This window comes from Entelurus aequoreus, linkage group LG11, assembly GCF_033978785.1.
Source record: "Entelurus aequoreus isolate RoL-2023_Sb linkage group LG11, RoL_Eaeq_v1.1, whole genome shotgun sequence".
In the NCBI taxonomy this organism is placed as follows: domain Eukaryota; kingdom Metazoa; phylum Chordata; class Actinopteri; order Syngnathiformes; family Syngnathidae; genus Entelurus; species Entelurus aequoreus.
The window spans coordinates 23,130,990-23,151,675 of NC_084741.1; the positions used below are offsets into that span (position 1 = coordinate 23,130,990).

General features: G+C 39.9%; 1 protein-coding gene across 1 annotated transcript in view; it reads right to left on the reverse strand.

Moving 5' to 3' along the window:
* dgkb (diacylglycerol kinase, beta) overlaps positions 1 to 20,686 on the reverse strand; it is a 260,736-nt gene that overhangs the window by 346 nt on the left and 239,704 nt on the right. Inside the window, 1 exon segment of the mRNA XM_062062705.1 lies at positions 1 to 697. This exon segment is cut by the window's left edge and continues 346 nt beyond it. Within this exon segment, the coding sequence (XP_061918689.1) occupies positions 590 to 697 (108 nt within the window). The 3' untranslated portion in view covers positions 1 to 589.

Below are 20,686 nucleotides of genomic sequence, written 5' to 3' on the forward strand. Positions count from 1 at the left end.
GACTACAATAAGTGGTCATAATAAAAATGATATAAAAACAACAACTATCTGTTCAGTAGATGCAGTTTGATGTGTTCCAAGTGAGCAGTAGGTGTCAAGCATGCACACGTGGCATGCATGTCTTTTTATGAACAATCAATAGCAAGTGGCAGGAAGGAGCCATGGAGGAGAAAGAGAAAGAGAGCGGATGCTGCAAACTGGTTCAAAACGTCGACAACAGCAGCCAAATATGAATAAATAAATAAATAGAAACACATTCCTCTTTTGGCAACATGGCACCGATCACAACAGCAAGAATGACAAAACCCTTTGGTTTTGTTCTAAAGTCACGTGAACTCCCAACAAGTCAGCGATGAGAACTACACATCCGGCCCAGAACCCACCTGACTGCGGGGCAAAGGTGGTCTTGATGCTGAAGGCGACACACAAACACAACCTACAGTTTGCTACTGCACTCTGAGCTATCAAGCAGGCAATGACGCTCCTCGCTCCTCGTCCACGTCTCCAGGCGGGCAAAGTCAGGACGCCCCGTGTCGTCTGCTCTGTGGTCCCTCATGTGGACTATTGAGGCTCGCTAAATCTAAACGCGTCAGTCTTTGCTCTCGGCCCGCCGTCTTCTGACCAGTGAGGAGAAGAAGCTTCGGCTCTGCTGAGGACCCATCAGCATGCGAGCCTGGTTCTTGTGCACGATCTCGATCTAAGGGGACGAGCAGACAATTGCATTAGGACCACCAAACTGTGGTGCGCGGGCTTCCTCCATTGGTACGCCAAAGAATCACCTCATTAAATATTCAAACCGTGTTACTGTTCAAACTGTGTGTAATGCTACGGTGGCCCAAATCCCAGAACCTGAGTAGTCCTGGATCCATGTTGTCTGATAGTACTTTGAGACCTCAACAACCAAGAGTGTTTGAAAAAAGAGAGACAAAACAGTCCCTGCCGGAAAACCACTGAAAATTATATAATTTGCATGCCAGGCCAGTAGTTGGCGGTGCGCCTTTACAAAGAAATACTACATTCCTTTTGTTTTCATCCCAGAAACTTTGTAAATACCCACATATTTGGGATTAGAACTTGAAAAGCGATGTATTAGAGGTGTGAAGAACTACAAATATAAACATACTAGTAATTACGTAGACGTGATATGTCAGTGAGTCTGCCAATTTGGATGTGGAAGATCTGCTTTGTAAACTAACAGAAATAGACCAAACCTCACAAAGCGCATTTCTTCGGTAACGCCCACTGAAAAATAAAAGCATGCGCGGGCCATTTTGATATTTTTTCATTTTCGAAACCAATAGAATTAGAGATGTCCGACAATATCGGGCTGCCGGCTGATAAATGCTTTAAAATGTAATATCGGAAATTATCGGTATCGTTTTTATTTTTGTATTTTTTTTTTTTTTTAAATCAACATAAAAAACACAAGATACACTTACAATTAGTGCACCAACCTAAAAAACCTCCCTCCCCCATTTACACTCATTCACACAAAAGGGTTGTTTCTTTCTGTTATTAATATTCTGGTTCCTACATTATATATCAATACAGTCTGCAAGGGATACAGTCCGTAAGCACACATGATTGTGTGTGCTGCTGCTCCACTAATAGTACTAACCTTTAACAGTTAATTTTACTCATTTTCATTAATTACTAGTTTCTATGTAACTGTTTTTATATTGTTTTACTTTCTTTTTTATTCAAGAAAATGTTTTTAATTTATTTATCTTATTTTATTTTATTTTATTTTATAAAAAGGACCTTATCTTCACCATACCTGGTTGTCCAAATTAGGCATAATAATGTGTTCATTCCACAACTGTATATATCGGTATCGGTTGATATCAGTATCGGTAATTAAGAGTTGGACAATATCGGAATATCGGATATCGGCAAAAAGCCATTATCGGACATCCCTAAATAGAATATATAGATTTTTTTAACCTTCAGACACATTTTAGCTCAGGGGCCGCATGGAGAATAATCTCTTCCCACGTGGGCCGGACGGGTAAAATCATGGCTTGATAACTTAAAAATACAGCTAAGACTACATCGTGGGGCGTCATACAACTTTTGGTGGAGCGGCTGTGCCAGTAACATGAGGGTTCTGGGTTCGATCCCCGCTTCTGCCATCCTAGTCACTGCTGTTGTATCCTTGGGCAGGACACTGTACCCACCTGCTCCCAGTATCACCCACACTGGATTAAATGTAACTTGGATAATGGGTTTCACCAACCATCAATCCATTTTCTACCGTTTATGTAAAGCTTTTTTAGTCACTCGAGAAAAGCGCTATATAAATATAATTCACTCCACAGATTGTTCTCTTTGTTTTATTTCGCCCCAAAATAGAACAAACACATTCTGAAAATGTACATATCACAATAATCCTCTTGACAAAACGCTTCAAGCGAGTTGAAAATCCTGAGGAAAAGGTCGGTGCCGTTTCAAAAACCCCATGAAGAACACTATGAATTTAGACCTAATCTCAGTGTATCTACAAAGCCATTAAACTTTAAATCACAGCCCATCTGGGATTGACAAAAATCTAAATAGAGCATAAATAAAAACTGAATGTATCAACTACCTCATTTGTCAATTCCACATATTAATCATGTGCTAACTCAGGGGTGTCAAACTCAAATACAGAGTGGGTCAAAATTTTAAACTGAACGAAGCCGCGGGCCAAGGTTGAACAAATTAACCTTTTTTATAGGGACCCAAACAAGTTTTGCATTAAATATTGAACAAGCAAGGCTTATATAACTTTATAGTGACATGCAAAATCGAGTTTCAAATAACAATGATAAAAATTTAAAAATATCAATGGCATATCAAATACAATTTAAATAAAAATTTAATGCACTGCTTTTAACGTCCTCTACGAGCTGACGTCACGTCCGCTTTTCATCCCTTCTAACAACGTGCCCGCCCAGTCACGTGTACGCACACACACGTGAATGCAAGGCATACTTCATCAACAGCGATACAGTTTACACTGAGAGTGGCCGTATAAGCAACTTTAACATTGTTAGAAATATGCGCCAAACTGTGAATCCACACCAAACAAGAATCACAAACACATTTTGGGAGAACATCCGCACAGTAACACAACATAAACACAACAGAACAAATACTCAGAACCCTTTGCAGCAGTAACTCTTCCGGGACGGGAGTGTTATATCAACTAAAGCCCACACTTAAAGGCCTACTGAAACCCACTACTACTGACCACGCAGTCTGATAGTGTATATATCAATGATGAAATCTTAACATTATAACACATGCCAATATGGCCGGGTTAACTTATAAAGTGACATTTTAAATTTGCCGCTAAACTTCTGGTTCGAAACGCCTCTGAGGATGACGTATGCGCGTGACGTAGAACGGCGAACACGGGTATGCCTTCCACATTGAAGCCAATACGAAAAAGCTCTGTTTTCATTTCATAATTCCACAGTATTCTGGACATCTGTGTTCGTGAATCTGTTTCAATCATGTTCATTGCATTATGGAGAAGGAAGCTGAGCAAGCAAAGAAGAAAGTTGTCGGTGCGAAATGGACGTATTTTTCGAACGTAGTCAGCCACAACAGTACACAGCCGGCGCTTCTTTGTTTACATTCCCGAAAGATGCAGTCAAGATGGAAGAACTCGGATAACAGAGACTCTAACCAGGAGGACTTTTGACTTCGATACACAGACGCCTGTAGAGAACTGGGACAACACAGACTCTTACCAGGATTACTTTGATTTGGATGACAAAGACGCAGACGTGCTACTGTGAGTATGCAGCTTTGGCTTCTAAACATTTGATCGCTTGACCGTATGTGCGCAACTTTTTTTTGCGTATGTACGTAACTTTTTTTAAATATATAAGCTTTATGAACCTTGGGTTAGGTGAACGGTCTTTTGGGCTGAGTGATTGTGTGTGTTGATCAGGTGTTTGAATTGTATTGGCGTGTTCTATGGAGCTAGGAGCTAGCATAACACGTACCGTACCGTACGTGCGCGTCACGTACGTAACTTTTTAAAAATATATAAGTTTTATGAACCTTGGGTTAGGTGAACGGTCTTTTGGGCTGAGTGATTGTGTGTGTTGATCAGGTGTTTGAATTGTATTGGCGTGTTCTATGGAGCTAGGAGCTAGCATAGGAGCTAGCATAACACGTACCGTACCGTACGTGCGCGTCACGTACGTAACTTTTTAAAAAATATATAAGCTTTATGAACCTTGGGTTAGGTGAACGGTCTTTTGGGCTGAGTGATTGTGTGTGTTGATCAGGTGTTTGAATTGTATTGGCGTGTTCTATGGAGCTAGGAGCTAGCAGAGGAGCTAGGAGCTAGCCTAACAAACACGCAGGTGTTATTATGCAGGATTAATTTGTGGCATATTAAATATAAGCCTGGTTGTGTTGTGGCTAATAGAGTATATATATGTCTTGTGTTTATTTACTGTTGTAGTCATTCCCATCAGGTCACCCCCGGCTCTCACAGCATCTTCCCTATCTGAATAGCTTCAACTCCCCACTAGTCCTTCACTTGCACTTTACTCATCCACAAATCTTTCATCCTCGCTCAAATTAATGGGGAATTTGTCGCTTTCTCGGTCCGAATCTCTCTCACTTCATGCGGCCATCATTGTAAACAATAGGGAACTTTGCGTATATGTTCAACTGACTACGTCACGCTACTTCCGGTAGGGGCAAGCCTTTTTTTTTATCAGATACCAAAAGTTGCAATCTTTATCGTCGTTGTTCTATACTAAATCCTTTCAGCAAAAATATGGCAATATCGCGAAATGATCAAGTATGACACATAGAATAGATCTGCTATCCCCGTTTGAATAAAAAAAATTCATTTCAGTAGGCCTTTAAATGTTCCACGTGCAAGATTGAATCTATTTAAAAAGTTATTTAATAAGAAGCCAAAAGTGCAAAAACAATAATGTTCGTGTTGGAGGAGTTGTGAATGAATGAAATATGAAATCCGTGCCGCAGTCGCTGCTGGGCCACAACATTAGGTACACCTGCAGACTGCATTATCCGGCACAACACCTGGACGCTACAATATACCCCCCCCCCCCCCCCCCCCCCCCCCATGTGCTATATCAACAAACCCTACAAACTGAGATAAAAACTACTCAATTGGGTTGAGCTACACCATGTCTTCTCGCCATCACTGTGTATCAGTGGTGTGCCATCAGGGCCAGCAAGGCCTTCTCTGCTGGCCTAACATAACCAGAAATCATGATCATAATTAAAGATACATTTTTAAATTTACTTTCCCTAAATATCTAAAAGTATTCATATTCTCTTCATGTCATATTATGCTCCTTCCAGTGCTGTTGTTTTTAGGTTGGAGTTTGTATCCAATCAGAATTCAGCTAGCTTATGTTGCCATGCTGTACGAAATTTGCCCAGAGCATTCAGAATCAACAATGTGGGCGTCTGTGCACTGTCAGTGAACGGGGACATAGAGTTGATAGACAGTTGCGGTAGCCAATCAGATAATGAGTTCTGGATGGCCTCACTTTGAACGTGACATTTACGCGTCCTGTGATTGGATACTCATCGGGACCGTTAGCGGATGAATTTGAGAACACAGAGTTAAGGGACAGTTACGATAGCCAATCAGATTACAAGTTGTTGACAGTAGCCCATATAAGTAGCCTGATGTTAACGAGACTGTGATTGGATACTCACTTGTCATTCCAAAGTGAGTATCCATTCACAAGTTTCAATTTAGCAGGAAGCAGGAATTGTTGCGCCGTAGCCAGACCGGGATAGCAGAGAAGGAGAACAAAACGTTGATTAGGTGGCAGATATATATTTGCAAGGCCATTTTCAAGAAGGATATTTAAAGAGAAACAACATCTTGTGAGATGATGTCGGCCAACCCCGGAAACTAGCTCAGCTGTTCTGACGATGAAGTGGAGAAATGCCCGCCATTTCTACTCGAATCAGCCGACTGGCTTATTCGGCGTCGAATAGATGTAACAAATTGTGAGTTCAAATATTACATTTTTTCACTTTTAATATGTTTTTTGCAATTTTAATTTTGACAGTGCCACATAAGATATGTTTTAATTGCTGATGCGTTTTAATAGATTTTTAAATGCGCCAGAAAGTAACCCGTTTTGTACACTGTTGAGGTGATCCAATGCCCAGTAGAATGTAAATATGTTCCTGTATAGTATTTCTCCAGCAATGGTCATGTGGTGACATCAATTATGGTATTTTGAGAGGTAATCATTGAAGTCGGACATCACTGAAGGCCTAGGTGGGAAACGCACGGCCCGCCACTGCAGTGTATTGATAGAAAAATAAAAGCTGTTCAACGTGTGAACAATTTCAACAAACCAAAAATAAAAACTCAAAAGACTGACAGTATTGCAGGAATCACAAACTGTTCACTTTCTTTAAATTTGCACAGGAGACAATAATTTGCACAGAATTATTCCACGGGGCAGTGTCTCATTCAGCATTTGAAGTGGGCTTACCACTTGTTTATTTTACTCTTGTTTGGTCGAGGGGGAGGAGTCGCAGCCCCGTTTTACCGTGTACCTCTTGCTTGGTATACGGTACTTGCTTGTCCCGGTATAAACTATTTGCTTGCCTAACAGAACTGCTATTGCAACATCCAGTGGACAAATTAAGAACAGCAGTTTTTTAATTAAAAAATGCAGCTAAATTTTAAAGTCATGTATCATGTTGAAACTGCTATAATTTTCAAACTAAACTTCAACCAACCAACTAACCATCTCCTCGGCCGGATTGAACCTATTCGATCCTGATCCGGCCCGCATTTTTGATAACCCTGCTTTTAGGCTTTCCACAAGTTTGGTCCCAGGGACCCAGAAGGGTTTCGGTCATGAAAAAAAATTAAGGCATGAATAAAAAATGTTTTTCAACGTTTAAATCTCTGGATTAACTTTAGATCTGTCGATATAATTGTTTTTTTTTTAATGTTTCATGCCATTTTTGTTAAAGAAAACACTGTTTTATAGCAAAAATGCAAACTGTGCAACATTTTAAAAGTGGATTATTTGATTTGAAGTAAATAGGTCAATAATTTATAATAAAGTTTATTTGTAAGGTAGCGACTTGTCCAGGGTGTACCCCGCCTTCCGCCCGAATGCAGCTGAAATAGGCTCCAGCACCCCCCGCGACCCCGAAAGGGACAAGCGGTAGAAAATGGATGTAATAGTATTTTTAGAATCTGCCGCGGGCCGTTAAAACATTAGCTGCCTACCGCAAATGGCCCCCGGGCCACACTTTAGAGACCTCTGGTTTAGAGGTTGGTAGTATTAGTCACAAAGTTAGCAAATTATGTTGGTAAAATTATGTTATTACGATCAAATACCATCAAAAGTATTTTTCCGTCTCACCTATCAAAGGCATGAGATTAGCTTTTTAACTCCCGAAACAGTCTTGATATTGAGCATTGGCCGACACAATATCAGCATAAACTTTTATTATTTTGTATTGTGGATGTTGGAAAAGGTCGGATCAAGTAAAACAAATCAAGCAGAGAACAACGGTAGGTTTGAAAAACACTAACCTATTTATTATCAACTGTCAGAAATCGATTTATGCTGGCTTTAATTGAAGTGGTAATTCTTTTTTGGCAACAATGAGCAGCCACAATAATTCATGAAGTTAAGCTCATGACGCAGTAAGTTGAATGGTGCGGACACGTTTGTTATTGGATACTTTCTAAATACGCTTCTGCCTTGGAGAATTTGTATGTGTAAGTAATATGCAGTTATAATGATGTTTATATTTGACAAATGTGCTGTTTTAGACTGCAATATTGTTCAATTAAGAATAATTATTATGTATGTCTAGCTTGAGGGTTTTTGTGTGCTAAGCTGCTGTGCAGCTGCAAGCTGCTAGTAGCCTACCATGTTTACCCAATTAGTACCACAACGACGACAGTTTGTACATAACAATGTAAATAGACAGAATATAAATAGATTAGGTCATAAACATCACAGATAAATAGGGACAGATTATCAAGAGAATAGATTAAATGGAAAACTAGAATAGATTGTGTTTCTCTGTGAAAAAAAAGTAAATATAATCTGATGCTAATATTGAACCGATATTTGGTATCAGGATCAGCACACCCCTAATAATATGTATTAAACAATGTTTTAAACAATTGGAACATAAAACGTTGTTTGTCTGGAGGGGTACCAGTCTGGAAGACGCGCTAGCTGTCCCAAATCGTGACCCGGGGTAGACCATACATCAGTTGGTGACAACTCTGCATTGTTGACTTGCCTACATGTCTACATACATGCAAGAAGATCCTCCTACGACCCTCTGCTGTCTTCCCGATGTAATAATTCGATAACTGTACCCCCTCGGCATCCATTGCAGCTGGTCACCCAGGTGAGGGGTCCCCACATAAAATGGCGGCGCATGGGAATGCAGCGGCTCTGCTAACGCTCTTGGGAGTGTAGAGCGATTTGGCAAAAAACACCCGTCATTTCTGTCAATTTCATGGCTGGCTCAAAGCGTGAACACTCTGTGATCACATATGACCGACAGACAATTCTGGATGTGGATGGATCGGGTCGTTATAGACTGAAAGATGCATGTACGGTGGACCTCCTCGCTAGCATGGGAATGCTTCGCGGGCTACATCGAGCGGCCTTTGTAGCAGCGGAGTCAAGTGCTAGCGGTGACCGCCAATGGAGACGACATAGGCGGTGCGAGCGGAAGCAGAAGCGGGGATGCCGAGCTGGGCTAACAACAAAGAGAAAAGCTAACCAAAGAAGCGTGGAGTCTCCGGGTAAGAAGCCATTTAAACTAGAACTAGCCGGCGTCAGGCTGGATAATCCCTGCACACATAGCAATTCTCTTAGAATAAAACTCAACTCACATAATGTTTTTTTCTTTTGTGACCGTGTCAGAGGCAGACATACATTGTACTGAGGTGGCTAACTATGATGCGTTCAGTTTATGGCAGCATCAAGCAAACAATCTGAATATCCCCGTCGTATCAATTTCTAGATATGGTCGAAACTATTTAAAGTGCAATACGCATAATAAACGCAACATTATTAATATTGCTACTTCGGATAATTTCAACAAACAATCCTCAAAACAGCCCACTACCTATAATATGGGCTTTTTAAACATAAGATCATTATCTTCCAAAACGCTATTAGTTAATGAAGTCATCAGAGACAACAAACTTCACGTCGTTGGTCTCGCCGAGACCTGGCTCAAACCAGACGATTTTTTTGCGCTAAATGAAGCATCTCCTCCTGGCTATACCAATACACATGTTGCCCGACCTCTTAAAAGGGGAGGGGGTGTCGCACTAATATACAATGAAAACTATAATCTTACACCTAACCTAAATAATAAATATAACTCGTTTGAGGTGCTCACTTTGAGGTTTGTCACACCGCTGCCTCTCCACCTGGCTGTTATCTACCGCCCCCCTAGGCCCTATTCGGACTTCATCAGTGAATTCTCAGAGTTTGTTGCTGATCTAGTGACGCACGCCGACAATATAATCATAATGGGGGACTTTAATATCCATATGAATACCCCATTGGACCCTCCATGCGTGGCGCTCCAGACTATAATTGATAGCTGTGGTCTTACACAAATAATAAATGAACCCACGCATCGCAACGGTAATACGATAGATCTAGTGCTTGTCAGGGGTGTCACCACCTCTAAAGTTACGATACTCCCGTACACTAAAGTAATGTCCGATCATTACCTTATAAAATTCGAAGTTCTGACTCCTTGTCAACAAACTAATAATAATAATAATAACTACTATAGCAGCCGCAACATTAATGCTGCCACAACGACGACTCTTACTGACCTACTGCCTTCGGTAATGGCACCATTCCCAAATTATGTGGGCTCTATTGATAACCTCACTAACAACTTTAATGACGTCCTGCGCGACACCATTGATATTGTAGCACCGCTAAAGCTAAAAAGGGCCCCTAAAAGGCGTACCCCATGGTTTACAGAAGAAACTAAAGCCCAGAAATTATCATGTAGAAAGCTGGAACGCAAATGGCGTGCGACTAAACTTGAGGTTTACCATCAAGCATGGTGTGATAGTTTAATAACTTATAAACGCATGCTTACCTCAGCTAAGGCTAAATATTACTCAAATCTCATCCACCTCAACAAAAATGATCCTAAATTTCTGTTTAGTACAGTAGCATCTCTAACCCAACAAGGGACTTCTCCCAGTAGCTCCACCCACTCAGCAGATGACTTTATGAATTTCTTTAATAAGAAAATTGAAGTCATTAGAAAAGAAATTAAAGACAATGCATCTCAGCTACAACTGGGTTCTATTAACACAGATACGACTGTATATACGACGGATACCGCCCTCCAAAATAGTTTCGCTCTCTTTGATGAAATAACATTGGAGGAATTGTCAAAATGTGTAAATGGGACAAAACAAACAACATGTTTACTTGACCCAATTCCTGGGAAACTTATCAAGGAGATTTTTGTATTACTAGGTCCATCAGTGTTAAATATTATAAACTTATCACTTTCCTCTGGCACGGTTCCCCTAGCATTCAAAAAAGCGGTTATTCATCCTCTACTCAAAAGACCTAACCTCGATCCTGATCTCCTGGTAAACTACCGGCCGGTGTCCCACCTTCCGTTTATCTCGAAAATCCTCGAAAAAATTGTAGCACAGCAGTTAAATGAACATTTAGCGTCTACCAATCTCTGTGAACCTTTTCAATCCGGTTTCAGGGCAAATCACTCTACGGAGACAGCCCTCGCAAAAATGACTAATGATCTATTGCTAACGATGGATTCTGATGCTTCATCTATGTTGCTGCTTCTTGATCTTAGCGCCGCTTTCGATACTGTTGATCATAATATTTTATTAGAGCGTATCAAAACGCGTATTGGGATGACAGACTTAGCCTTGTCTTGGTTTAACTCTTATCTTACTGACAGGATGCAGTGTGTCTCCCATAACAATGTGACCTCGGACTATGTTAAGGTAACGTGCGGAGTTCCCCAGGGTTCGGTTCTTGGCCCTGCACTCTTTAGTATTTACATGCTGCCGCTAGGTGACATCATACGCAAATACGGTGTTAGCTTTCACTGTTATGCTGATGACACCCAACTCTACATGCCCCTAAAGCTGACCAACACGCCGGATTGTAGTCAGCTGGAGGCGTGTCTTAATGAAATTAAACAATGGATGTCCGCTAACTTTTTGCAACTCAACGCTAAGAAAACGGAAATGCTGATTATCGGTCCTGCTCAACACCGACATCTATTTAAAAATACCACCTTAACATTTGACAACCAAACAATTAAACAAGGTGACTCTGTAAAGAATCTGGGTATTATCTTCGACCCAACTCTCTCGTTTGAGTCGCACATTAAGAGTGTTACTAAAACGGCCTTCTTTCATCTCCGTAATATCGCTAAAATTCGTCCCATTTTGTCCACAAGCGATGCTGAGATCATTATCCATGTGTTCGTTACGTCTCGTCTCGATTACTGTAACGTTTTATTTTCGGGCCTCCCTATGTCTAGCATTAAAAGATTACAGATGGTACAAAATGCGGCTGCTAGACTTTTGACAAAAACAAGAAAGTTTGATCATATTACGCCTATACTGGCTCACTTGCACTGGCTTCCTGTGCACCTAAGATGCGACTTTAAGGTTTTACTACTTACGTATAAAATACTACACGGTCAAGCTCCTGCCTATCTTGCCGATTGTATTGTACCATATGTCCCGGCAAGAAATCTGCGTTCAAAGAACTCCGGCTTATTAGTGATTCCCAGAGCCCAAAAAAAGTCTGCGGGCTATAGAGCGTTTTCTATTCGGGCTCCAATACTATGGAATGCCCTCCCGGTAAAAGTTAGAGATGCTACCTCAGTAGAAGCATTTAAGTCTCATCTTAAAACTCATTTGTATACTCTAGCCTTTAAATAGACTCCCTTTTTAGACCAGTTGATCTGCCGTTTCTTTTCTACTCTGCTCCAAACCCGGGGTGGACCGCTAGCCTGTTCATCAGATGGGGACATCTCTACGCTGCTGACTCGTCTCCACTCGGGATGGTTCCTGCTGGCCCCACTATGGACTGGACTCTCGTTGATGTGTTGGACTTTCACAATATTATGTCAGACCCACTCGACATCCATTGCTTTCGGTCTCCCCTAGAGGGGGGGGTTACCCACATATGCGGTCCTCTCCAAAGTTTCTCATAGTCATTCACATTGACGTCCCACTGGGGTGAGTTTTCCTTGCCCATATGTGGGCTCTGTACCGAGGATGTCGTTGTGGCTTGTACAGCCCTTTGAGACACTTGTGATTTAGGGCTATATAAATAAACATTGATTGATTGATTGATTGATATGCGGCCCCTTCTCAAGGTTTCTTCTTTTTCCCATCTCGGGCTTTTGGAGTTTTCCTTGTCCAGATCAGGGAATGTCGTTGTTGTTGGTGAAGCCCTTTAAGGCACTTGGGATTATCGGCTATACAAGTAATATTGTGATTGATTGATTTGTTGACCGCAGAATAGGTCATTAAAAAAGGTTTAATAGATAACTTACTATCCTTGAAAGGAAGTTCCATTCGGGAAATGAAAGGTTTGCCATTTTCCTTGCATGATGCTTGTTAAAGCATCTTGATACTGATCCCTTATTTTGCTTAATTTCCTATCGAATACTCAAAGACAGAAGTGCATTTATTTTTATTTAAATACAGTTTTACTGTGATTAGTATGATTTATTTTGAGCACAAGTGTCAAACTCAAGGCCCTGTGGCCAGATTTGGCCCGCCACTTAATTTAATGTGGCCCGCAATAGCCTGGAAATAATATGTCAAATGATGTACTTTATCCTTACTTACTGAATGTATTTGTTAAGGAAACAAATATATGTACTGCATGCAAATGAGTATCTTTTAAACTTTATTATTATCTAGCAATGCAACAAGTATTATTATTCCAAAATAAAAATGTTATATATATATCTATATATATATATATATATATCTGTTTGGCTTAGAATTGTAGTTGTTCATGTAAAATATAGATAGATAGATAGATAGGTCTTTATTGTCATTGCACAAGTACAACAAAACTTTCAAAGGCCCCGTTTACACTGCACACCAACTCAGATTTTTTTGCCCTCAAGTGACACAGATCCAATTTTTTTGCGAGTCTAAACGCTCCAAAGTGCTTCAAATCTGATCTTTTTTATTCAGATTCGACCAGAATACGCCTTTTTTGTCATCTTTGGGCGAACTACGTCATTCGTGTGCGCGGGGAAAGACGCCACTTGCCAGCGGAAGTGGATATTTCATCACAACACCCGGTTTCAGTGAGCAAAGTCTTTTCTGACGGCTGACTTTTTGGTGCATCACTAGTAGTGTGCAATTAATAGGCTATTTGTAATATATGAATATATATTTGGATTCCGAAGAAATAGCGATTGTTGAAGGACTGGAAATGACGCTGTGGCGCATTTGCTTACATGTTAAGTACATTGCGTATGTTTACGTAAATGAGTTAAATAAATAATGATAAATGGGTTATACTTGTATAGCGCTTTTGTACCTTCAAGGTACTCAAAGCGCTTTGACAATATTTCCACATTCACCCATTCACACACACATTCACACACTGATGGAGGGAGCTGCCATGTAAGGCGCTACCAGCACCCATCTGGAGCAAGGGTGAAGTGTCTTGCCCAAGGACACAACGGACGTGACTAGGATGGTAGAAGGTGGGGATTGAACCCAGTTGAAAAATAAAGCTCCCGTAGATCCACGCTGATGTCTGTGCGCCCTCTACTTAACAGCCATAAAATATTAAAACCCTCCCAAATATATTACACTATCTATATCCATTCATACATTATATTACTATTTATTTTCACGTACATTTACGGAATCCGGTCAACTTCCGTTGTTTTCACTTTATCAAACTGCGCATGCAAGTGGCATTGGGGCCACATTGGCGCCTGTACGCGTTTACACTCGAGTCTGGAAAAAATCAGATTTCTAAAAAATAAGAATTTAGGCCACTTTGGCCTGCAATGTAATCGTAGTCTATATGACGGAATACATATTACGGTAAAAAGCTGGCAGCTCAGTCACCAGAAATTTATCGGAGAGAAAAAACAACCTGTGGTACCGTTTTTTCATTTACATTAATCCACCATAAAAACAACAACCATAGATTGTTAAAAAAACAAACAGGTAGCAGCAGTACAGTTTTTTTTATTTATAGCACTACAATGTAAAAACCCTTAGATTTTGCAGTAAAATTATGGCAACTGAGCTGCCAGGTTTTTAATGTAAAATCCAGAGGTGGGACCAAGTCATTGCTTTGCAAGTCACAAGTAAGTCTCAAGTCTTTGCCCTCAAGTCTCGAGTCAAGTCCCGAGTCAAGACAGGCAAGTCCCGAGTCAAGTCCAAAGTCAAGACTGGAAAGTCTCAAGTCAAGTCACAAGTCCTGCATTTTGAGTTTCGAGTCCTTTCAAGTCCTTTTAACCACAGACTAATATCTTTGCACAGATTGTGTATGCTTTTAAACCGCTGTATTTATTTATTAAAACAAGTGCATTTGAAATAACAGGAAAAAAAATAGTACTGACATTGCAATTCATAATAGCACTATTAACCAGTCATTTTAATAGTTTAAACAATTTAAAACATTTAACTCATTCCTTTACAGAATAAACACATTTGCAAAAACAAGTGCAACTGTACTTATTTGTACAAAAGTGTTAACATTGTATTTCCATGGCATATTGTATTGTAACTAGTTCCACAGCAGTTTCTATTCTGTTCTTACCTTATCTCATTGATCTCATCTCATACTGTACGTGTGTTGATGTGTGAGTACACATGAAAAACATAACAAATACATGAACATAACAATGAACAGAGTTGTACTTTTTAGATGTCAGGGCCCTATGCAATATGTACACATATTCTTAATATAGTATAAATTTTAACTGACCTTTATTTGACTATGTTTGTCTTTTTGTAGGTGGCTAAAATACACGGTGCTGCTGACCGCCGTCTAACGTTATGTTACTGTGTGTGATACATTGACTAACGTAACGTTATGTATAGGTACCTCATGCAACCCTGCTTAAAAAAATCACTTGATAAAAAGTATGAATAAGGTAGCAAACTGCAGTGGACGCAACAGATTGATGTGTTTGAAATGATGTTATAACCATAGACATCTTATAAGTAGACGCAGTATTGGTTGCTGTGACGCGAGCATATTGCATCTTGAAGTGGTGATGAGGAGCCAGCGAGCAGCCTAAACTGACAGTTGACAGGTAGAAAACAAAGATGCCGGGCTGGTGTTCAGCGTTTTCCTGCTCAAATGAGCGGACTGTTGAAAATAGGAATCGGGGGATTACTTTTCACAAGTAAGATTTAACATTAATGTACTATTGGTTGTATTTTATGAAAATAACATTACCACAGAGTTGAGAAGGAGCAAAGATCTACAATATTTGTATGTGAAAATCACAAATAAATCTTCTGGGGGAGGATGACCCCCCTACAGGGGTTTGGTTTACAAACTTTCAGACCCACCTAAAACAAAATTCACCAGCCGCCACTGATTATGATGCATTCTCATTTTAGGCAAAATATAAGACAATACTTTCTTAACAGTATAATTGTAACCAGGAATAAGTCTTCAAGTAACAATATTCAAATACTAACATTGTTGGGTAAGACAGCATTTGGTTTTATTCTGAATCCAGTGAAACAGATTGGTGGTTTTAGCTGATACAAAGACTTTCAGGTGTTTATATATGTTTAAGTATTTGGCAGACGCTTTTATCCAAAGCGACATACATAAAAAATACATATATAACAATCACTGTAAACATGATCATTTAAGGGAAGAATGTAATACAAAGTATCAATACAAAGTGTCAAGACAGAATAAACTCTCTGCTGCTGCAGCAACAGAGATACGGTCTATAAGATATATAGATATCTAATGTATTCATACATTGTTTATGTAGGATATACGCATGTATATATAACGTAATTATATTGTTTCTTCAACTTAAAAAATAGCTGACCTTTTTTTCCCCCCTTCTCTGGGCTTATATTCCCGGTTTTGATCTCGGACGTCTGGTCACTTATAGCATATAAGAATATTATATTACTGTTAAGCAAACTATGGATAATAAAACATGTGTCCGTTATCATAGCTACACGTATGACAAAAAAGCGTGTGGAAATGAGTGGTATTCAGTGAGGTAAAATGAATTAAATGCGCTGACAGTTCATTGCTCCTGCCAAATGAATTGTACTGAGTGGAGCGGATCACCACTCCAAGATGGCGGCCCCGCGTCTCGTCTGCGCCAGTAAGCAGTAGCGCTCGATGCTGCGTCTACTTATAAGATGTCTATGGTTATGACGTTAGCAGTGAGTTTACAGCCTCACTGATTTAACTACACAGCAAATAAAAGTCACGTTACTTAGCCAATAAACGTTATCTTACATTCAAAACTTACCCTTCTTTGTGCAACTTCAAATGTCGAACGAAGTTGGAAGTTGTTGCGTCTCCGTCTGTAATATTCGAACTGCGTGATTTGCATAGGCAATTCCTTTTTTGTTGACCAAGTCGTAGTTTTTATACCCGAACGAAACCAACTTTGGTATAAATCTCTCTCACTGGCGCGTTGTTTGACAACTCTTGTTCATTGGTTGTCCTGCAATTTGATTGGCTGAATGCTGTGTGATGAAAACAATGTAGATCTAATTTGATTGGCTGTTGTACTGAGAGCACACATGCTGACACGCAGCACACACGCTGATAGACAGACACGTACAAAATGAAAGCTACGGAGCGCTCCCAAATAACTTTTTAAGCTTTAGGTTTTGGGGAAAGTAGCAAGTCATGTCAAGTCAAAAGGCTCAAGTCCAAGTGAAGTCACAAGTCATTGATGTTAAAGTCTAAGTCGAGTTGCAAGTCTCTTTACATTTTGTCAAGTCGAGTCTAAAGTCATCAAATTCATGACTCGAGTCTGACTCGAGTCCAAGTCATGTGACTCGAGTCCACACCTCTGGTAAAATCTACATATTTGTTTTGTATGTAAAAATATATAGAATAATCAAATGCATAGCCCAGTGATTCTCAAACTATTTTCACCAAGTTCCCCCTCAAAAACACTTGGCTCTCCAACTACCACCATCATGACCAACATTAAAATCCATCCCATCCATCCATCCATTTTCTACCGCTTATTCCCTTTGGGGTCGCGGGGGGTGCTGGAGCCTATCTCAGCTACAATCGGGCAGAAGGCGGGGTACACCCTGGACAAGTCGCCACCTCATCGCAGGGCCACAACATTAAAATACAGTAGCGTAATATACCTAAGTATTCATTAAAAACAAAGCAAAGGTTTTATTTAACAAGTGTATTTAATATTTTTGGCCACTGTTGTATTTTTCTAATCAAGTAGTCAAACAAAATTGTTATTTGAGAAGCTCGAGCATCTCAAAAGGCACAGGGTCACATTCATAGCAAGGTATGTAAGGAGTGCGCAATAGAAGAGAGATGCGTTCTTCTTTGTATTACAAGGTGGGAGGGAGGGAGTAGACTCAGTTTGGAGGGGGGGAGAACATATGAAAAGACAATGAGTGTATTAACTGGAGAAGATGAGAAGGGAGAAAAGATACGTTCACAGTGCAGATACGGACAAGGTCGTTCTCTGGGCAGGATGTGCTTTTTACAGAAATACTGCAGTTTGTAATGGCATAGTGCAAGGATACATCAATGCAGCTGCAAATTTCTCACGTCTTTGTCTTCTGGCGAGTGTTTGCTCTCACAACAAGATGCCCCACAATGGAACATCTCGCCTTCATTGCGCTTGTTTCCGCTTGAATTACAGCGCCCTCTCACCATGACGACTCCTTACCTGTTGGCGGCCGTCCAAAGCCCGAGGAGGCGCCGCGTGACCAAACCAGCGGGCCCGCAAGGGCTCTTCAGCCCATGCCGACGTAGAAATGATTTCCACGGCTCGATGTCGGTGCTGTGAAATGCTCGCACAAACATGACGGTCCAAATGGATGTTAGCCCGCTAATTATTAACAACAACTATGCAAATGTGCCACTGCTCCCGCATGAATAACTCAGTAGCGACCGGCAGACTATTTGCATCTTCGACACGCGTCTGGCATGTTTATCTTTTCACTTTGATAAACAAGTCGACTGCTACTCTCTTTACAAACATGATTGCACTAATTGAGTGTAATCATTTCTTAATAGATGCACAGCTTTTACAGCTGAATAAAAAATTTAAAAAAGTTTTTCATCAAAGTGATGTTATTATATTTTTCACACCAGCAGCCATGTTTCAATGGTCATGTGATGCACAGTCATCATTTCATCCACTAGAGGGAGCACATCTAATTATGCGTGCAAACAAGCTCAAGGTTATGCATTGATTGCTGTTTGTTTGTCAGTTATTGGTTTAGTATTGCTATTGTTGTTGTTGTTGGGTTTGCTGTTGTTGTTTTTGTCTCTCTGTCTAATCCCCCTCTTGTCCCCACAATTTCCCCCTCTGTCTTCCTTTTTTTCTCTTTCTATCCCCTCCTGCTCCGGCCAGGCTGCACCAAATGATAATATAAATAAAGTCAAAAACAAATAAGACAACAAGAGAAGTATCCTACACTTCTCTTTTGTAAAGTAAATCTGAACAGCCGATATGGGCATCTACATCAACTATATGATTTGCCTGAGAAGCTGGACAGGACAAAAAAAAGTATTGCTTTTCTGATAGTTAGTATGGTACGATTTATCCAGGTGGAGGTTAAAAACCAATAATGATAACAATAATTCATATTATGATTTGTCCATTGAAAGGTGCTATGAATGTATTTTGTGTATGATTAGAAGCAGTTTTTGATCAAATGAATTTGAAGTGAGCCGTTCAAAAGACTAGCTTGTTATTATAGTTGTCTTTTTTAAACTGTTTTTTTAAAACAAGGAAACACTTACTAGTATCAGTTATATGATAAGATGTACGTCAGAATATTGTAATTTACATAAACATTTTATTTGTGGGAATTATTCTGAAATATTGACAATAATGCATTTTTTTGTTGTGTTTTTATTGTAAACATTCCAAAGCGGTGACATACTTCCATTCTTTGGCAGTGACATCACAGGTTTGAATTTGAAATTTAAAAAAATGCGTAGCATCTTAACAATATAGGGAAAAAAATACACAAATAATAAGTAATAATAAAATGCATTAATAATAAATAAAAAACACGGTATAAATAAAACGACAATAGAAATTAGGACATAATAAACATGTGAGTACAAAATTACTGTAGGCTTAAACTACTACCCTTCAAAATAATGAATCTGAAAATAGATCAAATAAAAATGTCTATATTTCTATATGTAAAAATTGTTTACACCAGCAGCGAGAGCGATTCGGACCGAGAAAGCGACGATTACCCCATTAATTTGAGCGAAGATGAAAGATTCGTGGATGAGGAACGTAAGAGTGAAGGACTAGAGTGCAGTGCAGGACGCATCTTTTTTCGCTCTGACCGTAACTTAGGTACAAGGGTTCATTGGATTCCACTGTAGTAGAATTTCTGACCTTTGACCTATAGTTCATGTCTGTCAAAAATGTATGCTCATTTTGATTTCTCTTCCTCTTCTGTGGGACAAAAGTGAACTTTAAGTCATGCCAACCTGTCTAGTGAATGTGTTGACTGTCTAAAAGATTCGAGTTGCTATGGAACAGATAGGGAAAACAAAATAAGACATTGACGCACTAACAAGAGAGATAAGAAAGGGATAAAGCCAAACGAAGAGAGTGTTTTGGGCACCATCTTCTTTTTCATGGTGACGGGCGCGCCCGGGGGGGAAACTTTCTGTGTGCTAGACAACTCAACCCAACCATTGTACCATTTGATTATGAGTAAAATAAAACTCTTGTGTTAAATCTACTTTGGTTCTCATTGACAACCTGGACTTTCCACTACAAAATTGGCGTCACGAACTAGGATGGTCCAGAACTCTGCAAGTCAACATCCGATCCGGCTTCTCTCTCAGGCAGACAACGCTTGCACGCGCGCATCTAATAAAAGGCAAGCTATTTTGCTTATTGTGTAAAAGTTGTCTGTCTGAAGAGAAACGGGATCGGTAAGATGAAAACTGAAATTTTTTTTCATAAAAGATAGTTCTCCAAAAACAACCTAGACTGAGGCATGTGTTGGTTGGTTTGAGTTGTATTATATGTGATCATTTGTCTGTGTGTTTGTTGAAAACTTGTAATCTCTTGTTTTTAACAAATGGGGATTGTTGATAGAATTTTGGTGGTTTGGAGTGTAGAAGCATAGACGATGTGAGACGAAAAATTTCTTTTCTGCAAGTACATGGTTAGCCGGAGTTGGACACAGCGAAATTTAAGGCAAGGTTGGCTAAACTGGTGTGACATTTGGCCCACACAAATTTATGACGTCTATGAAGGTCCTACGTATCTGTCTATGTGGAAGCTGCAGCCGGGTAAAAAGCCTGATATAAGGTGATCGTTCAGTGACTCCGGTAAAGGAGATCAACTGAGCCAAGTTGTCACGAATTTGGAAATTTGCTGCAGTATAGATGGATAGAGTAAGGGCTCCATATGGTAGAGCCTTGGT